The sequence below is a fragment of the Selaginella moellendorffii genome, unplaced genomic scaffold (assembly GCF_000143415.4).
Source record: "Selaginella moellendorffii unplaced genomic scaffold, v1.0 SELMOscaffold_0, whole genome shotgun sequence".
Lineage (NCBI taxonomy): Eukaryota > Viridiplantae > Streptophyta > Lycopodiopsida > Selaginellales > Selaginellaceae > Selaginella > Selaginella moellendorffii.
Genome location: NW_003314261.1, coordinates 6,597,282 through 6,619,998, shown reverse-complemented (window position 1 = coordinate 6,619,998; position 22,717 = coordinate 6,597,282). Strand labels below are relative to the sequence as shown.

General features: G+C 48.5%; 7 protein-coding genes and 1 long non-coding RNA gene across 10 annotated transcripts; 2 read left to right on the top strand and 6 right to left on the bottom strand.

The window, feature by feature from the left end:
• Positions 1–409: 409 nt before the first annotated feature.
• Positions 410–2,577, bottom strand: LOC9643119 (seipin-2). The gene is made up of 2 exons (XM_024668683.1): positions 1,212–2,577; positions 410–1,122 (listed from the first exon to the last, which is right to left on the bottom strand). The coding sequence occupies exons 1-2, from the start codon at positions 2,307–2,309 to the stop codon at positions 457–459; spliced, it is 1,764 nt and encodes a 587-aa protein (XP_024524451.1). The 5' UTR covers positions 2,310–2,577; the 3' UTR covers positions 410–456.
• LOC112344284 (coiled-coil domain-containing protein 191-like) lies at positions 2,566–4,198 on the bottom strand. The gene is made up of 8 exons (XM_024668697.1): positions 4,118–4,198; positions 3,793–3,905; positions 3,633–3,734; positions 3,441–3,571; positions 3,127–3,358; positions 2,924–3,078; positions 2,733–2,862; positions 2,566–2,675 (listed from the first exon to the last, which is right to left on the bottom strand). The coding sequence occupies exons 1-8, from the start codon at positions 4,173–4,175 to the stop codon at positions 2,598–2,600; spliced, it is 999 nt and encodes a 332-aa protein (XP_024524465.1). The 5' UTR covers positions 4,176–4,198; the 3' UTR covers positions 2,566–2,597.
• Positions 4,199–5,498: 1,300 nt separating this feature from the next.
• LOC9633031 lies at positions 5,499–14,975 on the top strand. Of its 2 annotated transcripts, XM_024687772.1 has the most exons (10): positions 5,499–6,020; positions 6,112–6,300; positions 6,369–6,461; positions 6,513–6,695; positions 6,748–6,850; positions 6,904–7,101; positions 7,158–8,431; positions 8,488–8,733; positions 14,519–14,700; positions 14,757–14,975. In XM_024687772.1, exons 1-10 carry the CDS (start codon positions 5,796–5,798, stop codon positions 14,899–14,901), a joined length of 2,838 nt encoding a protein of 945 aa, XP_024543540.1. In that variant the 5' UTR covers positions 5,499–5,795; the 3' UTR covers positions 14,902–14,975. The 2 variants fall into 2 exon arrangements, with proteins under 2 accessions (XP_024543540.1, XP_024543502.1); XM_024687734.1 differs by lacking the exons at positions 14,519–14,700; positions 14,757–14,975 and adding an exon at positions 8,972–9,234 and having other exon boundaries at positions 8,488–8,915.
• LOC9643118 lies at positions 11,260–12,989 on the bottom strand. Its single transcript, XM_024687913.1, has 3 exons — positions 12,363–12,989; positions 11,654–12,307; positions 11,260–11,584 (listed from the first exon to the last, which is right to left on the bottom strand). The coding sequence occupies exons 1-3, from the start codon at positions 12,945–12,947 to the stop codon at positions 11,369–11,371; spliced, it is 1,455 nt and encodes a 484-aa protein (XP_024543681.1). The 5' UTR covers positions 12,948–12,989; the 3' UTR covers positions 11,260–11,368.
• LOC112351021 lies at positions 13,572–14,463 on the bottom strand. Its single transcript, XR_002993971.1, has 3 exons — positions 14,167–14,463; positions 13,775–13,921; positions 13,572–13,690 (listed from the first exon to the last, which is right to left on the bottom strand). It is a non-coding gene; the product is annotated as an uncharacterized LOC112351021 (long non-coding RNA).
• Positions 14,976–15,030: 55 nt separating the features above from the next.
• On the top strand, positions 15,031–16,244 carry LOC9643117. 2 transcript variants are annotated; one of them, XM_024688046.1, is made up of 7 exons: positions 15,031–15,140; positions 15,191–15,249; positions 15,309–15,379; positions 15,441–15,588; positions 15,638–15,688; positions 15,736–15,808; positions 15,868–16,244. In XM_024688046.1, the coding sequence occupies exons 1-7, from the start codon at positions 15,080–15,082 to the stop codon at positions 15,906–15,908; spliced, it is 504 nt and encodes a 167-aa protein (XP_024543814.1). In that variant the 5' UTR covers positions 15,031–15,079; the 3' UTR covers positions 15,909–16,244. The 2 variants fall into 2 exon arrangements, with proteins under 2 accessions (XP_024543814.1, XP_024543867.1); XM_024688099.1 differs by lacking the exon at positions 15,868–16,244 and having other exon boundaries at positions 15,441–15,688; positions 15,752–15,802.
• Positions 16,245–17,010: 766 nt separating this feature from the next.
• Positions 17,011–18,881, bottom strand: LOC9633030. Its single transcript, XM_024687845.1, has 3 exons — positions 18,162–18,881; positions 17,453–18,106; positions 17,011–17,383 (listed from the first exon to the last, which is right to left on the bottom strand). The coding sequence occupies exons 1-3, from the start codon at positions 18,744–18,746 to the stop codon at positions 17,168–17,170; spliced, it is 1,455 nt and encodes a 484-aa protein (XP_024543613.1). The 5' UTR covers positions 18,747–18,881; the 3' UTR covers positions 17,011–17,167.
• A 372-nt stretch (positions 18,882–19,253) lies between these two features.
• On the bottom strand, positions 19,254–20,419 carry LOC9633029 (uncharacterized protein YnbD). Its single transcript, XM_024687979.1, has 3 exons — positions 19,844–20,419; positions 19,451–19,597; positions 19,254–19,366 (listed from the first exon to the last, which is right to left on the bottom strand). Exons 1-3 carry the CDS (start codon positions 20,379–20,381, stop codon positions 19,350–19,352), a joined length of 702 nt encoding a protein of 233 aa, XP_024543747.1. The 5' UTR covers positions 20,382–20,419; the 3' UTR covers positions 19,254–19,349.
• Positions 20,420–22,717: the final 2,298 nt, after the last annotated feature.

Here is a 22,717-nt window from a genome sequence, read left to right as displayed (position 1 = left end):
GTTTTGTGACCGGGCAGAGACGTCCTTTGAAGAGTTTTGCAGTGCAGTTAACGTCCTTTGCACCATTTGCGAGAGTTCTTCTAAGCACCACCTGACCAACCATGGCAACCGATAAGTTATGACAGGCTTTGTTGTGAAAATCATTGAGAAAGATCTGCATGGGTTGTCCCAGTGTCCAGGAGATGCCCAGGTTTTTGACCAGGTAAACTCATTTTGAAGTTTGATTTCATGGTTTTTTCAGGTAGAAAGTTTCACCAGACACCAACGCATGCAGAAAGAAAATTTGAGAAGGAACGAATCACACCACTCGTAAACAAGCTGAAAGCATCACTTTCACTTTTTTTTTTTGAAAGAAGTCGTGAGATCCTGATCCACGTATACTTGTTTGAAGCGATAGCTCTCGGATAACTCTTGCAGCAAAGCCAAGAAATGTTTATTGAGAAGCAAACTTACTTACTACTGACTCGAGGCCCCTCCTCCCTCCTGCACGGACGAAAGCTTCTCTTTGGTCCCGGACAAGGCCTCGAGCTCCTTCTCCACAAACTTATCAATGTCGCTGGGCCGGGTCCCGATTCCAGCGGCGGCGGCCCTTGCCCGCGGCAAATCGTCCTTGAAAGACACCCTCTTCCTCCTCGCTGGCCGCCTCACCGCCTGTTCTTCCGCTGGTGATTTCTCTGGAGAAGCTCCCGACGGTGATACCAGCAAGACGTTCCGGCAGCAGCACACCATGGCTGCCACCTCCAGCACGAAGATGAGCACCGCCCCCCACACGTAGCACGTCCACTTCCACTTGTACAGGACCGACTTGAGCCACGGAAGCTGCGACTGGACGAGCACCTCCGCGTTGTAGATCTCCGGCAGCCCGGCTCCAGGACCGAATCCGGCCCTCGGTTCCAGCAATATCTTGGCACTGCCCGGGTAGCTGCTGCTCGATCGCTCTTCGTACGCTTCCACCAGCTTTAGGACGAGAGTCTGCGACTCCACCTCCAGTCCTAGGATAAGTGGCACCGCCAGCATCGCTGTCTTTGCGTACCGGATCGGACGACTTCGGTAGCGGAGCATGCAGGGATGCGTGAACCGAGACAGCACCACGCCGTTCACTGCCAGGATCTCAGCCGTCACCTGTTTCATTTCACAAAGCCTGTGAGCAAACCACGTCCAAAGCAAACAAAAACCAGAAAGCAAGAAAGAAAAGGAACTTCCATACGTACCTGGAACATCCCGAGGCGCATGTTGTGGTCGGATTCGGGTAGCTGCAAGGTTGCCGTGATGTGGAAGCTGTGCGTCTTCGGGATTGCCCAGGCTTTCAAGCTGCTGACGCTCTTATCCGTTACAACCTGAGGGAAGAGAGGAACTCGTGCACTCGGACGAGCCTCGGTGTAGTCGAAGTTTATGCTTTCCCGCAGCTGGACTGGTTCTTCCACGAGCCGGGACATCAGCACCACGTCCATGAGAATGGCAGGAACCAAGAGGAGGTTCAAGAGCATAAACACGTATGCCGCTGACAAAACACCATATCCCATCCTCTTCACCATCCTGCTCACCTTTGGACCAATGTCTGCAGCAGCCTCCCAGAGCATAATCTGGAGCTGAGTTATAACGGAGATGCCATCGCTGATCTTCCCCGTCACCTTGTTCTTGGCCTCCACAGTCCTATGGATTGGTTCCGTCACCATCGAGAAGCAGATGCTAAACAGTAGCATCGCAATTGACATGGTGTAGCCGATCATCTTGAACTGGAAGCCGATCGCGTTGATCAAAAAACCAACTGGCCATAGCAGGAGATGGCTCTCCGGCTGCTCCTTGTGCGTTGGCATCTTGTACACTTCTCTTCTTCGATGCGGGGCCGGTGCCGGGACTGGAGCAGTCTCAAAACAGGCAGACTTCTCGACTAACGGCGGCATTGTCAGCCCCTCGTCCTGTTCATCGACCCCCTGGCTTTCGTTGCTACTGCTACCGTTCTCGAACAACAAAGGCTGCCTATCCATGTCCGGATGCTTGCCACCATCGTCCTCGTCCGAATCAAAAGCCACCTCCCATCCGTTGTCAACGTCGGGAACCTCAAAACGGCCAGTCCCCGAGCCCGAGCACTCGCCAGAGTCCTCCTCGGCCCCTTTATCGATGCGTGCCTGGCGAAAACCCGAGCTCTCGGCCACCTCTTCATCATGGAGCACGCACGACGATCCGGACGCGCTGTCGCCGACCCTTTCGGGGAAGCAACCGCTGTCAGGCTCTCGAGCAACCGAACCTGGAAGAATCGAAGACGCCATCCCCCGAAAAACCAAATCTCCCTGCCTACATTCCCGCATCACTTGTCGTGCTTCCCAACTCCGCCCAGCATTTTTCTTTCCCAGCAATCGTTGCTCGTCGCTAGAGCACCGCGACGACGATAGTAATGAAGCTCCCACCCCCCGAGCAAGTGCGCAGCTCGTTTTCTTCCTTCTTTTCCCTGCCCCTGTGCGTTTCCTCCATGCCTCCCGTTAAACACCATCCTTCCTCCATGCGCCTCGAGACCCGATAGACGGCGGCGATGGCGTCGCTAATTTTAGGAACAAACGCTCATTGGCCACGTGATAGGCCGCCACCTGTCCTAGACTTCACGAAGATCCTATCGTTTGCTCCAGAGAACCTCTTTCTGGTGGTGTTGTTTCCTCTTCGAGCTTTGCGATTCTCTCCTGCCAGGGTTTGCCGGGAATTAGCGTGATCACAAGCTTTTGTAGATTTAACCATACCCTGTGATATTCTTCCAGCCAGGTGTTGATCTTGGCCCAAGTTGCCGCTCGGCTTTCCTGTTTCTTCTTCTCAGACAGCTCGTCTGAAATGGCATACTTCCAAGCGTTCATGCAGCGCATGCAGCGAGCTCTGATACCACCAACCAAAAGAGATGTCTAAGTTTGAGCTGTACTTGTTGGAATCCGCGTACCTCTTTGCGCGGCCGATTGCGATTTGCTCTTTTAGAAAGAGCTCATCCTTGGAAGTCTTTGATGCCACTTTCCACTTGTTCCAAATCCATTTGCACAGGCGAATATGGTTACAAATGGCGCTTGTTTCCTCGTAGAAACCTCTAGTTTCAACAGCCTGTTGCAATAGCGTTAGCTTTGGACGCGTGTTCAGGACTAGCAGTACCTCTTTGAAGCTATAAAGACATCTTTTCACCAGGTGGGAGCAGTAGAACTTTGTCATTTTCAGCGTCTTGAGCCACAAGCGTAGGCACAGAACTTGGCACCATCTCCCCCGAAACTTTCCGATTGTCTCTGCAGCCTCGTTCATCCTATCCGAGACACAGCTCCACCAGGCAGCAAAAATCTTCCGCTCTAGAACCAATGAACAGTGCGTCCACGCCTTGTCCATCTTCGTTCTGTACAGACAGCGACCTTCTCATGTAACGCCAACCTATAGAACTTGTAGTTGCAATCATCCCACTTAGTTTTCTCGCATACCTCTCGTTCCAAATCAGTCTCTTCCATGGCAGCATTCCGTAGTACACAAGTTTCTTCCGCGAGCAATGCAATGCTGCAAGCTCGAACTGCTGGCACCACAGCTCACGCTGTTTCTTCTTCTCTTCCTCTTTCTACCAATAAAGAAAACCCATCGATCATCAGATCCGAGCTTGCCAAAAACAATTGACCAACCTCGAGCCTTTGTTTCTCGGCCAGCTTCTTTTGCTCCACATAAGCTTTCCTCTGTAGCTTCTCCAGCTCCGCTTCTCTCTGCACCCTCGCTTTCAGCTCCATCTGAAAAGAAAGCAAACTCTTTGGAAGATGAGGAAAAACAAACGCAATGCTGACGTACTTCCTTTTGCCTTTTAGTGTTCTCATATCTCGCTCGAAGTTCTTCCCTCCGCCGGCGTCGTAGCTCGTCACGAGCAGCCATGGACTGTAGCGGCCCAAACGAGCACCTCGTTCCTGTCACACGAAACCACACGTTTACGACAGAGACACACTCCCCTTCCATCTGGACTGCGATGAAATCGCCAGTGCCAGCAATCAAGGCGAGATCTCTGGAGGAAAAGCAAGAAATCCATCCAACACGGCTGGATTATCAGGAAGCGAGACCTCCGAGCTGCTAGAGAACAATGCTGGACTCTAGAGAGGATCAAGATCGGATCGCCGCTTACCGGATGATCTGGTGGAGCTGCTGCACAGCGATGCCGCATCGTCTCCTCCATGAACCATGGCGATCGCGCCTCGCGCCCTCAAATTACCCTAGCCCGCCAATCCTAGTACCTATAAAGGAATATAAACTTCCATAACGGACAGAAAATCCAGGAATGTTTTCTCTAACTGAAAAGGAATGGCCGATCGATCAATCGATGGATGGGAGCGGGAGCTTCCCAAAATTTCTCTGTGATCGATGGAGACGAAGAACAGCGTGAAACGAAAGAAGCCCTTTATTGGAGTGGATCAAACAACCAAAAGTGAGAGAATGTAGGTTCTATGAGAAGAAGAAGAAGAAGAAAGAAGAATCATCTAAAAATCTTTGGGTGTGGAGGAGCTACTGCGAGGCCATTTGATCCTCGCAATCGATCATCCGCTGTAAGGATCCTGCTGCAAGAGGCGCCGATTGGCGGAATCCATGCTGCGCGCCAGATTATCCATGACCTTCTCCTGCTGCTCCAGGGAGAGATCGTCGATCTCCTGGGCAAAGAAGGAGCTGCCGCCCGCCCCATCCAAGAGAGGCCGATGCGATTCAACCGGGGCGATCGCCGCGGACAAGATCATCCCCAAGAGGCAAGCCACGAGCAGGAGCTTGGAGATTCCAGCTGGAGAAGCCATCAAATCGTCGTGCTCTCCCTGCCAGGCGCACAAGAAAGACGAAGATTAGGTCAACTTGATCCAAGCCCTACCTGGTGTCCGGTCGAGAGGAAGAAGAAAAGGACAAAGAAGGGAGGGGAAGAACACGAGGAAAGAATGTAGGATCCACACAAGAACAGCGAGATTGTCACAAACCTGCGCGCCTTCGAGATTTCACGGAGCCGCGCGCCTGGATTATGGTGAGGCGGTGGATTGAGCTCCCGCGAGGAAGATGAAGATCGAGAAGATCAAAAGAATGGATCGATCGAAAGAATCGAGAAGAGAGCTGGAGGAAGCCCTAGGCAAATCTCTTGTTCTTTTTTTTCCCCCTCTTTTTTGTCGCGGAGGGCGCAAGCGAGAAACCTGAGAGGCGAAGTGTGGCCAAACAAAGCAAACCAGAAGACAAAACGAGAAAAGAGCAGTTGCCAACGGCAGTTGCCATGCGCAAGTGAGAGCGCATCGCGACCGTCGGTGTGCTGCCATCCACGGCCGCGCTCGCTCCACGCCACGCGGCGCGCGACGGTCGAGATCCCGCGTTACATCAACGTTTGGAATGTGATAATCTTGGTCGCCAGTAAGAACGCCACCGTAAATTCGAACCGGGGACCGCCCAGAGAGACGTAAATAACCACAATGCTGCCAATCTGGTTAAGTAAAAGTCAAAACGTAATTCTACTAGCTCCTTGCACCTAGCACGCCATAGCTAGGGTTTCTAGGGTTTGCTGGGAAGAGGGAGGCCGGTGGGGCGGTGTGGCGGCTGTAAATGTGATCCTCTTGAGGGGAGATTTCCGTGCGCGGCGAAGATAGCAGCGGCTGTCGGCGCCGGAGGATCGTGAAATTTCAGGGGATCGATCGATCGTCGGCGCCGGCGAGCGGATGGGCGTCGGTGCTTCCAGAACTGGCGCTACATTTCGCGCAGGAGGTATTGGAATCATCGGTAGTGGGATATCTAGGCGCTGCAGTTCATGAAATCTTTGTGAGCCTTACTGCATTGGGGCTTGCATGGGCGATCCTGAAGGCTGGCTACAGCCAAGCGGCCTTTTGCCTGACGGATCATCCTCCTTCGCGGCTCTATTCTCGTCTCTGGACGATGAGCGCTGGGTCCAGGCAGAGAACAGGACTGGCGAGCTCATCACACGCATTCAGCCCACCAAATTCTCCGAGGATCGGCGGCGGGCCGTCGCGGACTACGTGGAGCGTCTCATTCGCAAGTGCTTCGACTGTGAGGTGAGAATTCTCTTTGTTTTCCTTTTTTTTCTTGTTTGTTTGCGGTACGTGGACACCAAGTTTCTAGCTCAGTGTGTGGGTCACTGTGTAGGTGTTTACATTCGGCTCGGTGCCATTGAGAACATACCTTCCGGATGGGGATATCGACTTGACTGCTTTCAGTGGGCATCAGCACTTACAGGAATCATGGGCGAATGACGTCCGCGCTGTGCTTGAAGCGGAGGAACGCAGTAAGGATGCTGAATTTCGGGTGAAAGAGGTTCAGTACATCCAGGCCGAGGTAGTTTTCGTTTCTCTTCCTTTCTGTAGCGTGACGAATAGATGATAGCTTGCTACCTGGCTTTGCAGGTGAAGATCATCAAGTGTCTGGTGGAGAACATTGTTGTCGACATTTCTTTTAATCAGTTGGGTGGTTTATGCACACTATGTTTTCTGGAGGAGGTATTAGTTCTAAACATGTTGCTCGTTTTCTAATCCTTCGTAACTTATCAGGTCGATCGGTTGATAGGCCGAGACCATTTGTTTAAACGCAGCATTATACTTGTGAAGGCTTGGTGTTATTACGAAAGCCGCATTCTCGGAGCACATCATGGTTTGATATCCACATACGCATTAGAGACACTCGTGCTCTATATATTTCACGTATTCCATGCAAGTCTTCGCGGTCCCTTGGGGGTAAGTTATAACCATTCTATTGCCCGTTTAGTTTGAAGGGTGGCTGATGCAGGTACTGTATCGTTTCTTGGAATTCTTTAGCAACTTCGACTGGGATAAATATTGTCTGAGTTTATGGGGACCTATTCCACTCTCGGCTCTTCCCGATATGCAAGGTAACCTCTCTTTTCTGTTGTCTGGACGAGGTTTTAACCTTGTGCTGTTACAGCTGAGCCACCGCGGAAAGATGGAGGACCTTTGCTACTTACTAAGCATTTTTTGGACTCCTGCAGCCGTGCATATGCAGTTATGCCCAACGGGAACATAAACGGGAGTATTGTCCAAAGCCGGGTCTTTGGTTCGAAGTACCTAAACGTGGTAGATCCTTTAAAAACTACCAATAATCTTGGCCGCAGCGTGAACAAAGGTTTGTTGCTAATGTAAGGTTTCTCTCCTGACAGTGTCTGTCGTTGGACGAAACAGGAAATTTCTACCGGATTCGCAATGCATTTGGTTTTGGCGCGCGTAAGCTAGCCCGTATTTTGGAATGCCCTCTGGAGGATGTAGCCGACGAGGTGGATAAGTTCTTTTTGAACACGTGGGACAGGCATGGGAGCGGTAGGCGACCTGATGCTCCCGAGTTCATTGAGAGGATGTCTTCGCCGGATGAAAAGCTGTCCAGTGAAGGATCTCCCAGGGTTGTGGAGAAGGGTGTGTTAGAGGCGGAGAACGACCAGCAGGTTGATAAGAATGCAACAGCTGGTGAACTTATTCAGGAGCTGAATAATTACGCAGTACGCTCTCAACAAAATGATTATATTTCGGAGACAGGTGATAAGACGGGCGAAGTGGAGTGTTCGGACGACAGAAGGCCGATTTCGGAAGATAAGCTGGCCTATACAGATACTGTTCCCGCACCACCACCACCACCGCCGCCGCCGCCGCCGCCGCCGCCTGGAGGATCATGGCCAGCGCTAAACCATGGGACTTTTTCGTATCCGCATATAGCTCTACAAGGCGGCTCTCAGGTCTATTCTGGCTTAAGTCCTCCAACAGACGTCACAGTACCACCAAGTCCGAGCTCCGAAGCATCTAGTCCTGTGTATTCTCCACAACGGCCATCAACGTCTCTTGGTATACCGGTTGGGCATTTACTTTCTTCGACATACGATGCGGCCGTTTCAAGTAACATGCAGTCTCGGAAGCAAAGGCCGGCGGACGGCCAAGTTCCTCCGTTTTACTATTCTCCGTTCTCTTATGTACCTCTCTACAACTCGTACTACGTGTTGCCGCGCGAGGGTGGAGAGGGAGAAACACTGAACGAGATGCCACCAAATGCACTACACGAAGACGGCCAGGCGGGGCAGCAGATGGTCTTCGGTGTTGGGGAAAGGCTCAGTGCTGCTGGAATTCCTGTTAGTTCTGGTGATCCAGACGCAGACAGGTTGACAGATGGACATGGTGCTCAAGTTTGTCAGTCTGATCTCTTGAGCAGTGACTTCGCTAATCATCTTCGGAACTTGGACTACGGACGAGCCTGCCAGACTGGTCCAATGTTTCTTCCGCAGCACGCATTTTTCCCCTTCGCTAAGGAGTTACAAGGTCATTACATTTGGGAAGGTCCTGGGAGACCTCATTCGAACGTCAACTTGAAGCATGGGCCGGGGTCTCCACGAATTCCTAGAAGATCTTTTCCTGGACCTGTTGGCTTTAATGGAGACGCTCGCGCGGGCACCGGAACCTATCTTCCTGGGACGGTAATTGTCATAAACTACTTTTCAAACCTTGGTTCTGATTAAGTTGTGTCTTGCAGCGGCAGACTTACCGGGAAAGGCAGTACAGAGGCCAACATGATGGCTATCAAGAACGGGAGTGTGAAAGAGATGTACCTCCTCGTTATCAGCGTAGTGTGGGCCGTGGTCAGAATAGTCGCATAGGACATGGGAAAGCAGGTGACAAAGGAGGATGGCATGACAGCTTTAACAGGAACGCAGTTCATGCAGCTCCAGTAACATTATCTTCTGGCAATCCGCCGGGGACACCGGAAGCTTATTCTCAGGTGTATATGAACGGCAATGGGAACACGTCGATTGTTGTATACCCGTCCAACGAACCGCTTGAGTTTGGGACGCTTGGGGCGGTGCAGGGCTCTGAGCTTGGAGCCGTTCGTGTGAGCTCTAAGGGGCAGCAGGCTGCGGGTCAAGATAGACAACAGCCGTCCTCCCCGAATGACCAGCAAAGGTACCAAAACGTTTTATCGATTATTCTGGCCACTGAAACTCGTTTTGCTACTTCAGGCAAAACCAGAGGGCTTACCAAATGAAAGAAGAGGACTTCCCACCTCTTTCTTTCAGAGCGCAGGGAGGGAATAGTTCCACGAGTGGTAACGGGGCTGGCACTCGCAGCTCCCCGTATCAGACGTACGTTGCATCTCAGTCGTGAGTTGGAGCGCACCAGAGCTAAGACTTGCTGTTTGTATATTTTACTATAATTGTAGCTGCTTTTCTAATTGTAAACTGGGCTGTATTTGTTGAAGCTTTAGGCCCGACTTTTTTTTTCTCACTCGGACAACGAGTCGGATGTTTTTAATACTACTGCGTGTCGTGTATGAGCTAATGACATGGCAGGGGAAGTTCGGGGGAGAATTTTGGAGATGAAAACAGCCTTTCGGATCCGATCAGGTTCTGTACACTTTCGAAATTTTCTTTGCGAGACTAAGTTCTCTGTTCAGATATGAAGACGCTTACGGCGATAGATTGGGCTCTGAACCTGCTACATCTTTTCATTCTGGTACACGGATTTGTTTTCTTTTGTTGGGGGCTCGTTTATTGATTTCTTCAGCTACCTAGGTGTTCGGAGGCTTGATTGTTATAATGGTTCCGGTCATACAAGGAGGGAGTCCCAACTTTTCGCCTGGGTGGTCAGTTGCAGTCATGTAATTATTTGTTCTGGGAATCTAACTTCTTGTTTTGCTTGCGTAGGCTTCTTATAATTCTTGGAGGGGTAACGATTGTGGCTGGTGCTTCAGGCATAGGAAGGACAGTCGGTCCTTGCTTCTGGATAAATATCGTTTTCAATTGTTTTGCTGCTCTTGGATCCATCGTGTACTCGTTGGCCTCGTTTTCGAACGTACGCTTCACCTTGTCACTTTGGGCTCAGCTTCACTCGCTTGTCGCAGAGAGAGAAAGTGGCGAGAAGTTTTCGATCTAAGCGCTTTAGTGCGAATGAGGTACATGTTATTCACGAGCTTGGGCTTATCGTATCTTTTTATTGTAGGTGATTATGAATGTAGGTGGAGTCGTTTATCGGACGTGTTTCATGGGCGTTTTACTTCCTGGTCGTTGCCGAGGTTTGCAAACTATGTGGTATAGCTAAACTTCGGCTAACTAAATTGTCGCCCTGTGAAGGTGTTGGGGGTCTTCTTCGGGAGCCTGGCTCGCCAGCTTAAAAAATCGGAAGGACCGCAGGAGAGTTTTGAACGGCGATCTATTGCTCTTCAAAGATTGAGTGTCGACTTGTATGGGTTCATTTGAGTATTCTTTGGCAATTGATTCATGGGGTGTTGCTATTTCAGGGCCGCGAAGGACGTCCGAAGAGCAAGCAAGAATGCGGATCGCATCGCCGAGAAAATGAAGGATAAATATGGGCAGTAAGCTTTATTTTTCTATCGGACATTTTCCCAACCTTACAATCTTCCTACAGATGGAGCCATGAGTAACGAGTGTTTTCTGTATAACTTGTGATGTGATCCAGCATCGTTTTATTCTATTTCTTATTACCACCGAGGTAGGCTTCCTTTTGTCTATGTCGTATCCTTTAGCTTCATGGGAACAGGGAATGATTTATCTGTCCTGAAAACCAACACACCATCAAAGACACCGTCGATGCGATCCATGGAACGGGATCAATGCTGATCACCACCTACACAGTTCCCTGGATACCGACGGATGTGAGCTAATCAGTCGACCAGAGGCGCACAGGCTCAGTCTTTTACGTACCGTTTTCCCCGTTTTCCCTGGAGCGAATCGTGACTGTGTAAGACGTCTGGTGCGTGACTTCAGAGATGCAGCAAGACCACACCAGTGAGCATCCTTCCACAACTCGTACACCTTCTCCCAGAGCATCACGCAGACTTTGACGAACGGTGTGCTGTTCTTTGCCGATGAGAGCACCGAGATCGAAATCGGAGCCGAGGAGGAGCTCGGAAACCAGACACTGTATCCGAGGAGGCGCGCTTCCTTTGTTCGTGGCAGGTCCATAGGCGACTCCGATTCGCTCGCACTCGCCAGATCTAGCAGGTACGTCACGTTGAAGATTTGCCTGCTCCTCACAGCTTCTTCGACCGCCAAAACCAAGTCCGGAGTGTTGCTTCCACGTACAGGAGAGGCCGTTGGTCCCTTGAGAGAGATTGTGGTCTCGAAAGTTTTAGTTTTAGGTCGCCGTTCAAGGCAATGCTCCAAATATTTTGTTTTTATAAATAAGTGTAAGGATAAAATCATAGGTGGATGCAAAGTTGAGGGTCCCTAGAATTCATACAAAAGTTGGTGAATCTGGCATTTCTCAAGTATGGATTTACTATACGGTGTTCGCGAAATATGAATGCGGATGGATATTTTTCAGTGTTAGTACAGATTTATTTATAACTCGCGATTGTACGGATCTTTTAGTTCTTATTATCACCAAGGTAGAGTGTTCTATTTCGTAACGTTGAGTTTCATGGGAACAGGGATGCGGTATGTCTTGGTACCGTCATATATCTCCGCATCAGTCCTGTAAGCCAGCACACCATCAAAGACACCGTCGATGCGATCCACAGGCTCACGCTCCACACCATTGAGCGACGTGTCCCTCGTCTTGTAGTGGAACGGGACGGCCAGTTTCGCAGTGCTGATCACAACCTGCACAGTTCCCTGGATGGATAGCAGAGGATGTCAGTTAATCAATCGAGCAAAGGCGCACAGGCAAATTCTCATACGTACCGTTTTCCCTGGAGGAATCGTCACTTTGTAAGTCGTCTGATAAGCGACTTCCTCGGACAAAGTCTCGTCCCACTGGTTTCCAAACTCTTGCTCGGCTCCGATCTGGATCTCGGTGCTCTCGTCGGCAAAGAACGGCACACCGAGCGTCAAAGTCTGCGTGATGCTCTGGGAGAAGGTGAACGAGTTGTGGAAGGACCTGGTGTTGCTCACTGTGGTGGTCTTGCTCACGCTGATCTCCATCTCTGCAGGCTCACTGCCCTTGTTCGTGGCAGATCCATAGGCGACACCGATTGGCTCCTCCTCGCTTGCACTCGCCAGATCTAGCAGGTAAGTCACGTTAAAGATTTGCCTGCTCATCACAGCTTCTTCGACCACGAGGTGGCTTGACGTTTCCTCGTAGTCGGATGCCTCAGCAAAGATCGCGTCCGGAGCGTTGGTGAAGGACGGGCTTCCACGCTTGCAGTAGAGGCCATTGGCACTCTTGAGAGCAACTGTGGTGCTGTTCACTCGGACTGGATCGAACTGGCATTCAGGGTGGTCGGGAGTGTCACCGTCCGGTGTAATCCACTGGGACGCCCTCCAGTAATTGTTTGAAGTCCAGGAGGCGGCTTGGTTGGATCGAAGAGCTATCTTGCCGTTCAGGAGATACTCCACCTGGTAAGGGGGCTGCGAATGGAAGCAAGCAGATGAAAGACGAAAACAGCAGTACCTGGTGGGTGGTAAGACGAACGTCAGCAGATTCTTCTGTGAGCGCGAACGGATCCAGTATGACAGGGTAATCGACCAAGCACGTGAGGTATTTGGCATTGCTACCTTTGAAACCCACGTACTCGGGCATGTTGACAACGTAGTAGGACGACTCCACCACTTCTACCATGGCAAAGATCTCATTGGGCTCCTCGAGCAACGCGCGGTACTGGGTGTTGAAGCGCTTGAGGAAGAGACCGTCTTGGACGGAGGAGAGTGCCACCTTTCCTGGGGCGACCTCGGGCTGGAGCTTGAACCGGTTTGAGGCATCGGTGTCGCTGGGCGGGTTCTTGAGGTCGGCTACCACGGCAGAGGTGGAGGAGTGGCGGCGCCAGAAGTGCTTGTTGGCGGAGCAAATGACGAAGGAGGCGTTGGAATCATTGGCATTGTAGACCGCCTCGTGTGTGGTGTATCGGGTGGTGGTGTCGGACTCGAATGCAAGGGTGCCATCGGACTTGAGCATGAGGTACTTACCATTGTCGGCTTTGAGAGAGAAGAAGCGGGGGAGCTTGAGAACAGGGGAATCTGGATTTGGGATGTGAACCATTGTGGACAGGAGTAACTTGGGCTTAGATTGGGAGAGATAGTGCTATTTAGGGAGGATGATATGATCTCCGCTTAAATGCTCGTAGTAAGATGGTACGTCTGCCTCAGTTATATGCGAGATGACGTAAGTTACAGTAGACATAGACAGGTTCGATATAGAAAAACGGGAAGTCTTCACAGCTGTGAATTTTCTACTAGCTGTTGCTGAAGTTTGCCACCTTAGCTAGAGTTAGCGGCTGAGGAGAGTTTGCACCACATTGAAACACATGGGAGCTTTCGATTAAATTAAGAAAATTAAGTCCTCTGGAGCCTAGCCTTTCTATCAGCCAAAGGGTTGCCCAAGAACAGGGGTTTCATCTCTTCGGGAATGGCATCAAAGAGCTCTCGAGCTTCATGCGTTTGGCCATTTCCTGCAAAGCTGGGGAGCACGGTGCATCCAGAAGTAATGGCTGTTGAACCAGCTCTAGAATAATACCTCCTAGATCAAAGTGAGCAAGACAAATGTCTAATAAAGCTTGTCTAAAATCAATACTAAGAAAAGTATATAAATATTTCACATGAACCAGCTTAGAAAAATACCTCATGAATCAAAGTGACAAATATCCCAAATATCTAATAAAGCTTGTCTAAAATCAGTACTAAGAGAAGTATATTTCACGAGGAGAAAACACATTAGCTCGGTTTCAAGGTTCAGTATCAACAAATACGAAGACCATCTGCTAACATATCAATACCGCCGAAGCTCTGATACATAACACAAGAATAAAAATCAACCCCGGTATCTATAGAGCGAGAGAGACGTAAAGAGGTTCTCTGTTTGAGACTTACGCCATTCTTGAAGAGATTTCCTTTGCGCTGCATTGAGACGGATCCGTGGGCGATGTCTCTTGATCAGGCTCTCGCCTTCCTTCCAGTCGCCCACCACGCCCAATGCCACCAGCAGCGCGCACGTAACAGCCACACTACGCCCATGACCTGTGCACGAACGACAAGCATCCAAATCGTCTAAGGCCCACCCCGCCAGCCAAGATGAAAACTAAAGCACGCTCAATGCGCGTCGATAAAAATCCGGGGAAGAAAGAGGGAAAGATCATCAATGCAGAGGAACAAAATGCCAATCGAAAGAATGCTGAAAGAAGACAATCAAAACATTGTTTTTCAACTAGGCCTAGCTATGGCAAAAGAAGAAAGAAAGAAAAAAGAGTGATGGGGAAGCCTACCTTTGGCACAGTGGATGAGAATGGGATGGTTCTGGGAGCGCTTGACGAGAGCCCAGCGCACGGCTAGCTCGATGCCCTCCGGCGATGGCGATCTGGTATCCCAGGCCGGGATGCACACATAGGGAAGCTCCAATCCCACCGTCCTGGGTAGCTCGTTGGTGCAATCCACGACCGCGGGACTGCCCGGAGGGATGTGATCGCGCTGGAATGGCCACGCCCCACGAACAATCCATCGCAAATCTCCGTGTAGGTGGCCTCGAGGCCCGCGCGCCGGCGGAATCGGACGTAGAGCCGCGTACCCCCTGCAACCGTACTTTTGGAACCCCCTGCAACCCTGCAAGCTTATTCTCAGGTGTATATGAACGGCAATGGGAACACGTCGATTGTTGTATACCCGTCCAACGAACCGCTTGAGTTTGGGACGCTTGGGGCGGTGCAGGGCTCTGAGCTTGGAGCCGTTCGTGTGAGCTCTAAGGGGCAGCAGGCTGCGGGTCAAGATAGACAACAGCCGTCCTCCCCGAATGACCAGCAAAGGTACCAAAACGTTTTATCGATTATTCTGGCCACTGAAACTCGTTTTGCTACTTCAGGCAAAACCAGAGGGCTTACCAAATGAAAGAAGAGGACTTCCCACCTCTTTCTTTCAGAGCGCAGGGAGGGAATAGTTCCACGAGTGGTAACGGGGCTGGCACTCGCAGCTCCCCGTATCAGACGTACGTTGCATCTCAGTCGTGAGTTGGAGCGCACCAGAGCTAAGACTTGCTGTTTGTATATTTTACTATAATTGTAGCTGCTTTTCTAATTGTAAACTGGGCTGTATTTGTTGAAGCTTTAGGCCCGACTTTTTTTTTCTCACTCGGACAACAAGTCGGATGTTTTTAATACTACTGCGTGTCGTGTATGAGCTAATGACATGGCAGGGGAAGTTCGGGGGAGAATTTTGGAGATGAAAACAGCCTTTCGGATCCGATCAGGTTCTGTACGCTTTCGAAATTTTCTTTGCGAGACTAAGTTCTCTGTTCAGATATGAAGACGCTTACGGCGATAGATTGGGCTCTGAACCTGCTACATCTTTTCATTCTGGTACACGGATTTGTTTTCTTTTGTTGGGGGCTCGTTTATTGATTTCTTCAGCTACCTAGGTGTGCGGAGGCTTGATTGTTATAATGGTTCCGGTCATACAAGGAGGGAGTCCCAACTTTTCGCCTGGGTGGTCAGTTGCAGTGATGTAATTATTTGTTCTGGGAATCTAACTTCTTGTTTTATTTGCGTAGGCTTCTTATAATTCTTGGAGGGGTAACGATTGTGGCTGGTGCTTCAGGCATAGGAAGGACAGTCGGTCCTTGCTTCTGGATAAATATCGTCTTCAATTGTTTTGCTGCTCTTGGATCCATCGTGTACTCGTTGGCCTCATTTTCGAACGTACGCATCACCTTTTCACTTTGGGCTCAGCTTCACTCGCTTGTCGCAGAGAGAGAAAGTGGCGAGAAGTTTTCGATCTAAACGCTTTAGTGCGAATGAGGTACATGTTATTCACGAGCTTGGGCTTATCGTATCTTTTTATTGTAGGTGATTGTGAATGTAGGTGGAGTCGTTTATCGGACGTGTTTCATGGGCGTTTTACTTCCTGGTCGTTGCCGAGGTTTGCAAACTATGTGGTATAGCTAAAAGTTTGGCTAACTAAATTGTCGTTCTGTGAAGGTGTTGGGGGTCTTCTTCGGGAGCCTGGCTCGCCAGCTTAAAAACTCGGAAGGACCGCAGGAGAGTTTTGAACGGCGATCTATTGCTCTTCAAAGATTGAGTGTCGACTTGTATGGGTTCCTTTGAGTATTCTTTGGCTATTGATTCATGGGGTGTTGCTATTTCAGGGCCGCGAAAGACGTCCGAAGAGCAAGCAAGAATGCGGATCGCATCGCCGAGAAAATGAAGGATAAATATGGGCAGTAAGCTTATTTTTCTATCGGACATTTTCCCAGTCTTACAATCTTGCTACAGATGGAGCCATGAGTAACGAGTGTTTTCTGTATAACTTGTGATGTGATCCAGCATCGTTTTATTCTATTTCTTATTACCACCAAGGTAGGCCTATTTCGTACCCTTTAGCTTCATGGGAACAGGGAATGATTTATCTGTCCTGAAAGCCAACACACCATCAAAGACACCGTCGATGCATCCATGGAACGGGATCAATGCTGATCACCACCTACACAGTTCCCTGGATACCGACGGATGTGAGCTAATCAGTCGACCAGAGGCGCACAGGCTCAGTCTTTTACGTACCGTTTTCCCCGTTTTCCCTGGAGCGGATCGTGACTGTGTAAGACGTCTGGTGCGTGACTTCAGAGATGCAGCAAGACCACACCAGTGAGCATCCTTCCACAACTCGTACACCTTCTCCCAGAGCATCACGCAGACTTTGACGAACGGTGTGCCGTTCTTTGCCGATGAGAGCACCGAGATCGAAATCGGAGCCGAGGAGGAGCTCGGAAACCAGACACTGTATCCGAGGAGGCGCGCTTCCTTTGTTCGTGGCAGGTCCATAGGTTCGCTCGCACTCGCCAGATCTAGCAGGTACGTCACGTTGAAGATTTGCCTGCTCCTCACAGCTTCTTCGACCGCCAAAACCAAGTCCGGAGTGTTGCTTCCACGTACAGGAGAGGCCGTTGGTCCCTTAAGAGAGATTGTGGTCCTCTTCACTCGGACTGGATCGAACTGGTCTTCTTTCGAAAGTTTTAGTTTTAGATCGCCGTTCAAGGCAATGCTCCAAATATTTTGTTTTTATAAATAAGTGTAAGGATAAAATCATAGGTGGATGCAAAGTTGAGGGTCCCTAGAATTCATACAAAAGTTGGTGAATCTGGCATTTCTCAAGTATGGATTTACTATACGGTGTTCGCGAAATATGAATGCGGATGGATATTTTTCAGTGTTAGTACAGATTTATTTATAACTCGCGATTGTACGGATCTTTTAGTTCTTATTATCACCAAGGTAGAGTGTTCTATTTCGTAACGTTGAGTTTCATGGGAACAGGGATGCGGTATGTCTTGGTACCGTCATATATCTCCGCATCAGTCCTGTAAGCCAGCACACCATCAAAGACACCGTCGATGCGATCCACAGGCTCACGCTCCACACCATTGAGCGACGTGTCCCTCGTCTTGTAGTGGAACGGGACGGCCAGTTTCGCAGTGCTGATCACAACCTGCACAGTTCCCTGGATGGATAGCAGAGGATGTCAGTTAATCAATCGAGCAAAGGCGCACAGGCAAATTCTCATACGTACCGTTTTCCCTGGAGGAATCGTCACTTTGTAAGTCGTCTGATAAGCGACTTCCTCGGACAAAGTCTCGTCCCACTGGTTTCCAAACTCTTGCTCGGCTCCGATCTGGATCTCGGTGCTCTCGTCGGCAAAGAACGGCACACCGAGCGTCAAAGTCTGCGTGATGCTCTGGGAGAAGGTGAACGAGTTGTGGAAGGACCTGGTGTTGCTCACTGTGGTGGTCTTGCTCACGCTGATCTCCATCTCTGCAGGCTCACTGCCCTTGTTCGTGGCAGATCCATAGGCGACACCGATTGGCTCCTCCTCGCTTGCACTCGCCAGATCTAGCAGGTAAGTCACGTTAAAGATTTGCCTGCTCATCACAGCTTCTTCGACCACGAGGTGGCTTGACGTTTCCTCGTAGTCGGATGCCTCAGCAAAGATCGCGTCCGGAGCGTTGGTGAAGGACGGGCTTCCACGCTTGCAGTAGAGGCCATTGGCACTCTTGAGAGCAACTGTGGTGCTGTTCACTCGGACTGGATCGAACTGGCATTCAGGGTGGTCGGGAGTGTCACCGTCCGGTGTAATCCACTGGGACGCCTTCCAGTAATTGTTTGAAGTCCAGGAGGCGGCTTGGTTGGATCGAAGAGCTATCTTGCCGTTCAGGAGATACTCCACCTGGTAAGGGGGCTGCGAATGGAAGCAAGCAGATGAAAGACGAAAACAGCAGTACCTGGTGGGTGGTAAGACGAACGTCAGCAGATTCTTCTGTGAGCGCGAACGGATCCAGTATGACAGGGTAATCGACCAAGCACGTGAGGTATTTGGCATTGCTACCTTTGAAACCCACGTACTCGGGCATGTTGACAACGTAGTAGGACGACTCCACCACTTCTACCATGGCAAAGATCTCATTGGGCTCCTCGAGCAACGCGCGGTACTGGGTGTTGAAGCGCTTGAGGAAGAGACCGTCTTGGACGGAGGAGAGTGCCACCTTTCCTGGGGCGACCTCGGGCTGGAGCTTGAACCGGTTTGAGGCATCGGTGTCGCTGGGCGGGTTCTTGAGGTCGGCTACCACGGCAGAGGTGGAGGAGTGGCGGCGCCAGAAGTGCTTGTTGGCGGAGCAAATGACGAAGGAGGCGTTGGAATCATTGGCATTGTAGACCGCCTCGTGTGTGGTGTACCGGGTGGTGGTGTCGGACTCGAATGCAAGGGTGCCATCGGACTTGAGCATGAGGTACTTACCATTGTCGGCTTTGAGAGAGAAGAAGCGGGGGAGCTTGAGCAATGGGGATTCTGGATTTGGGGTGTGAGCCATTGTGAACAGGAGTAACTTGGGCGTAGATTGGGAGAGCTACTGCTATTTAGGGAGGATGATATGATCTCCGCTTAAATGCTCGTAGTAAGATGGTACGTGTGCCTCAATTATATGCGAGATGACGTAAATTACAGTAGACATAGACAGGTTCGATATAAATAAAGGGAAGTCTTCACAGCTGTGAATTTTCTACTACCTGTTGCTGAAATTGCCACCTTAGCTAGAGCTAGCGGCTGAGGCACATTGAAGCTTTCGATTAAATTAAGAAAATTAAGTCCTCTTGAGCCTGGGGAATGGCATCAAAGAGCTCTCGAGCTTCATGCGTTTGATTTCCTGCAAAGCTGGGGAGCCCGGTGCATCCAGAAGTAATGGCTGTTGAACCAGCTCTAAAATAATACCTCCTAGATCAAAGTGAGCATAAGAAAAGTATATAAATATTTCACATGAAACAAGTAGAAAAATACCTCATGAATCAAAGTGACAAATATCCCAAATATCTAATAAAGCTTGTCTAAAATCAGTACTAAGAGAAGTATATTTCACGAAGAGCTCAGTTTCAAGGTTCAGCATTAACAAATACGAAGACCATCAGTACATAACATATCAATACCGCCGAAGCTCTGATACATAACACAAGAATAAAAATCAACCCCGGTATCTACAGAGCGAGAGAGAGGTAAAAAGGTTCTCTGTTTGAGACTTACGCCATTCTTGAAGAGATTTCCTTTGGGCTGCATTGAGACGGATCCGTGGGCGGTGTCTCTTGATCAGGCTCTCGCCTTCCTTCCAGTCGCCCACCACGCCCAATGCCACCAGCAGCGCGCACGTAACAGCCACACTACGCCCATGACCTGTGCACGAACAACAAGCATCCAAATCGTCTAAGGCCCGCCCCGCCAGCCAAGATGAAAACTAAAGCACGCTCAATGCGCGCCGATAAAAATCCGAGCAAGAAAGAGGGAAAGATCATCAATGCAGAGGAACAAAATGCCAATCGAAAGAATGCTGAAAGAAGACAATCAAAACATTGTTTTTCAACTAGGCCTAGCCTATGGCAAAAGAAGAAAGAAAGAAAAAAGAGTGATGGGGAAGCCTACCTTTGGCACAGTGGATGAGAATGGGATGGTTCTGGGAGCGCTTGACGAGAGCCCAGCGCACGGCTAGCTCGATGGCCTCCGGCGATGGCGATCTGGTATCCCAGGCCGGGATGCACACATAGGGAAGCTCCAATCCCACCGTCCTGGGTAGCTCGTTGGTGCAATCCACGACCGCGGGATTGCCCGGAGGGATGTGATCGCGCTGGAATGGCCACGCGCCCACGAACAATCCATCGCAAATCTCCGTGTAGGTGGCCTCGAGGCCCGCGCGCCGGCGGAATCGGACGTAGAGCCGCGTACCGGCGAGGTAGGGATAGAAGAGGAGGGAGCTCCAGAGCGGGAAGGAGCCGTGCAAGGATTTGGCGAGAATGCGCGGATTGTTGATGCCCGGGTGGGAGAAGAGGGCTACAGTGAATCCGATCAGTGAAGTGTGGAGGAGAGGGAGGAGGAAGATCCGATGGCGGATGCTGCCGTTCAATGCCGCCCCCGCCGCGAGGATGAGAGCCGCGGGAATGCCTACTGCTAGTGAAATTCCCATGAGCCCCAAGAAAAACCCTAAAGCCAGTTATGCTTGGCATATGCTCGCATTTAAGTTGTAGCTAATTAACTTTTAACAATAATCCGTATTTTCAATTTTTGATTCATTACTTTAAATTTCAATTTGTAAGGTTTGTAAATATATACATGTATATACATGTATTACTCTGGCTAGGCATTATAATACTATAGCATATAAATTATCCATTTGAAGCTGAATATGGTCCATTCATTCTTGTATATAAATAATGGGCTAAACCTCAATTAATATATTTATTCATATACTGCAATTTATCTTTAAAAGGCAAAGTTTTTTCGTAGTGTTTTACATAGTGTTCAGGTGTTTTTTATTTTTATTTCTTCATTCTCTTTTAGATTTAGATTTATGTTAGCTTTTTGTGAAATCTAAAACTTTAATTATCACTGTGCTTAGATTTACTCTTTCTTCTGATATTTATTGTATTCTCTTCTTATATTATACCACACTTTCATTAATCCAGAAGTATTTCACTTGTTGCCAATATTGCTCTGTTAGATTGAACTTTTGGTGTTGTGAGGTGTAATTATATTAGTGTTGCACTCATCCTTGATATGTTGCTATCTCCAACTTCTTTGGGACGTAATTACATAGTTTATTCTATTCTTGGTGTTTTGCCATCTTTTGTTGATGTGGAGCGTGATATCAATTGGCAAGCTATGGATAATGTAATTTGGTTCTTGGAGAATATTTGAGGATCAAATTTATAAGAGTATAATATTTACAAGCTTGAATGGATTTTGGATTGTGATAAGGAGCTTGATTATTATGGAGATAACTTTGGAGATAAGTTGAAGATTTTGTAGGGAAAACAATTTAAGTTCTTTACCATTTATAATGTTTATAAATGTTTAAAAAGGAATAGATATTAATCTTTTAATTTGTGATTTAATCCTTTTTCTTTACCTTTTGTTCTTTCCTAATCTTTTTTTATTTTTTGACTTAAGACATATATTCTTAATGTTCCTTCCTTATCTACAATATTTCCTTTTTCTGGCATATTGATCATTTTTTACTTTTATGATTCTCATTTTCAATTTAGTGTTGAGTTGAATATTTTTTATCCTCTTTATACTAATTTAAATCTTGAGTGTGTGCAGAAAGTTGAGAATCTTATTTTTGTTTCTTTGGCAAAGTCTTCGATTAATTGTACTGTTGAGTATTCCCCTATCTCTAAGGTTAAATTATTTTGGCTAGTATTTTGGGTTGAGTGCATATCTTTGATTATGAGTGTTGTTGAAAGTGTTTGTTTTATTGTTGCTATTGAGGGTTTTATGTGTTCTTCTGAGAGTACTATTAATTTTCTTATCTTAAATATTAAATTGTGTGTTAATGAGGTTGAGCAGTATGAATTTTTTACTTATTTCGTGTTAGCCAAAGTATTTTATCACAATAAATCCTTTGTTCTCTAAACTTTGAACATATTTCTTTCTTTCTTTTTTTCCTATTTTTACTTTGACAATTGTTAAAAATTTCTTCTCAAAATTTCTTTATCCACTTTTTCTTTTTCCACAATATTTCTTCCTCCCTTTTTCATTTTCTCCTTTTTGCCTTGACACTTTAAACTTTTTTTTTTTCAAATGAGGGCGTTGTTAGGATCCTATCCCTTACACCCTAAGCCAACTGGCTAAAGGGGTGATCACTTGATTGTAGGGCCCTTTCTTTATCCTATTATCCTGACCTGGTGCCTAACAATCCTCCCCTCGTCAGGGAATGATCGTCCTCGATCATACTTAGGCCATCCTCCGGTCACCATGGTCCTTCTCTTAGGGTCTACCAAACCTTGGTTCTCCCTCTAGATTCACCATGTTGAATATTCCTTTAGAATATTTTTGCCCCACTCGTCAGCCACGAGAATCGAACTAAGCTCCGATACCATTGTTAGGATCCTATCCCTTACACCCTAAGCCAACTGGCTAAAGGGGTGATCACTTGATTGTAGGGCCCTTTCCTTATCCTATTATCCTGACCTGGTGCCTAACAGGCGTAGAGGGGATGGACGGGAATTTTAACCCCAATGATAGAGTGAAGACGAATGAATATAATAGTGGAGCAAAAATGAATAATATAAATTGTGAAGTAAGGATAAACATAATGAGTCAAAATGAAACATCCAACCCCGATATAGTGAAGCACAATTAATACAATAGTGAAATGAAGTTGAATATAGTGGTAGAATGAGGACAAGTGTAACAAATCCAAATGGAGCTAGTGCCTCAGAATTATTTTTCCTTTGCACTACATGAGCAATAAAGTGATACTCATCTTTTCACAAAATTCTAAATTCTCTTCTAATCCCC

Bases quoted from the DNA above. Each gene is read 5' to 3' on its own strand.
- LOC9643119 (XM_024668683.1), bottom strand. From the start codon at position 2,309: ATGCGGGAATGTAGGCAGGGAGATTTGGTTTTTCGGGGGATGGCGTCT. The intron at 1,123-1,211 runs GTACGTATGGAA...GAAATGAAACAG, and splicing joins TGCGCCTCGGGATGTTCCAG to GTGACGGCTGAGATCCTGGC.
- LOC112344284 (XM_024668697.1), bottom strand. From the start codon at position 4,175: ATGGTTCATGGAGGAGACGATGCGGCATCGCTGTGCAGCAGCTCCACC. The intron at 3,359-3,440 runs GTATGCGAGAAA...CTGTCTGTACAG, and splicing joins AGACTGATTTGGAACGAGAG to AACGAAGATGGACAAGGCGT. The intron at 2,676-2,732 runs GTATGGTTAAAT...AAACCCTGGCAG, and splicing joins GGCTGGAAGAATATCACAGG to GAGAGAATCGCAAAGCTCGA.
- LOC9633031 (XM_024687772.1), top strand. From the start codon at position 5,796: ATGGGCGATCCTGAAGGCTGGCTACAGCCAAGCGGCCTTTTGCCTGAC. The intron at 8,734-14,518 runs GTGTATATGAAC...GCTTATTCTCAG, and splicing joins CACCGGAAGCTTATTCTCAG to GTGTATATGAACGGCAATGG. The intron at 14,701-14,756 runs GTACCAAAACGT...TTGCTACTTCAG, and splicing joins TCCCCGAATGACCAGCAAAG to GCAAAACCAGAGGGCTTACC.
- LOC9643118 (XM_024687913.1), bottom strand. From the start codon at position 12,947: ATGGTTCACATCCCAAATCCAGATTCCCCTGTTCTCAAGCTCCCCCGC. The intron at 12,308-12,362 runs GTACTGCTGTTT...CCCCCTTACCAG, and splicing joins TTCGTCTTACCACCCACCAG to GTGGAGTATCTCCTGAACGG. The intron at 11,585-11,653 runs GTACGTATGAGA...CTATCCATCCAG, and splicing joins CGATTCCTCCAGGGAAAACG to GGAACTGTGCAGGTTGTGAT.
- LOC9643117 (XM_024688046.1), top strand. From the start codon at position 15,080: ATGGCAGGGGAAGTTCGGGGGAGAATTTTGGAGATGAAAACAGCCTTT. The intron at 15,589-15,637 runs GTACGCATCACC...CGCTTGTCGCAG, and splicing joins CGTTGGCCTCATTTTCGAAC to AGAGAGAAAGTGGCGAGAAG. The intron at 15,809-15,867 runs GTTTGCAAACTA...CGTTCTGTGAAG, and splicing joins ACTTCCTGGTCGTTGCCGAG to GTGTTGGGGGTCTTCTTCGG.
- LOC9633030 (XM_024687845.1), bottom strand. From the start codon at position 18,746: ATGGCTCACACCCCAAATCCAGAATCCCCATTGCTCAAGCTCCCCCGC. The intron at 18,107-18,161 runs GTACTGCTGTTT...CCCCCTTACCAG, and splicing joins TTCGTCTTACCACCCACCAG to GTGGAGTATCTCCTGAACGG. The intron at 17,384-17,452 runs GTACGTATGAGA...CTATCCATCCAG, and splicing joins CGATTCCTCCAGGGAAAACG to GGAACTGTGCAGGTTGTGAT.
- LOC9633029 (XM_024687979.1), bottom strand. From the start codon at position 20,381: ATGGGAATTTCACTAGCAGTAGGCATTCCCGCGGCTCTCATCCTCGCG. The intron at 19,598-19,843 runs GTAGGCTTCCCC...GTTCGTGCACAG, and splicing joins TCTCATCCACTGTGCCAAAG to GTCATGGGCGTAGTGTGGCT.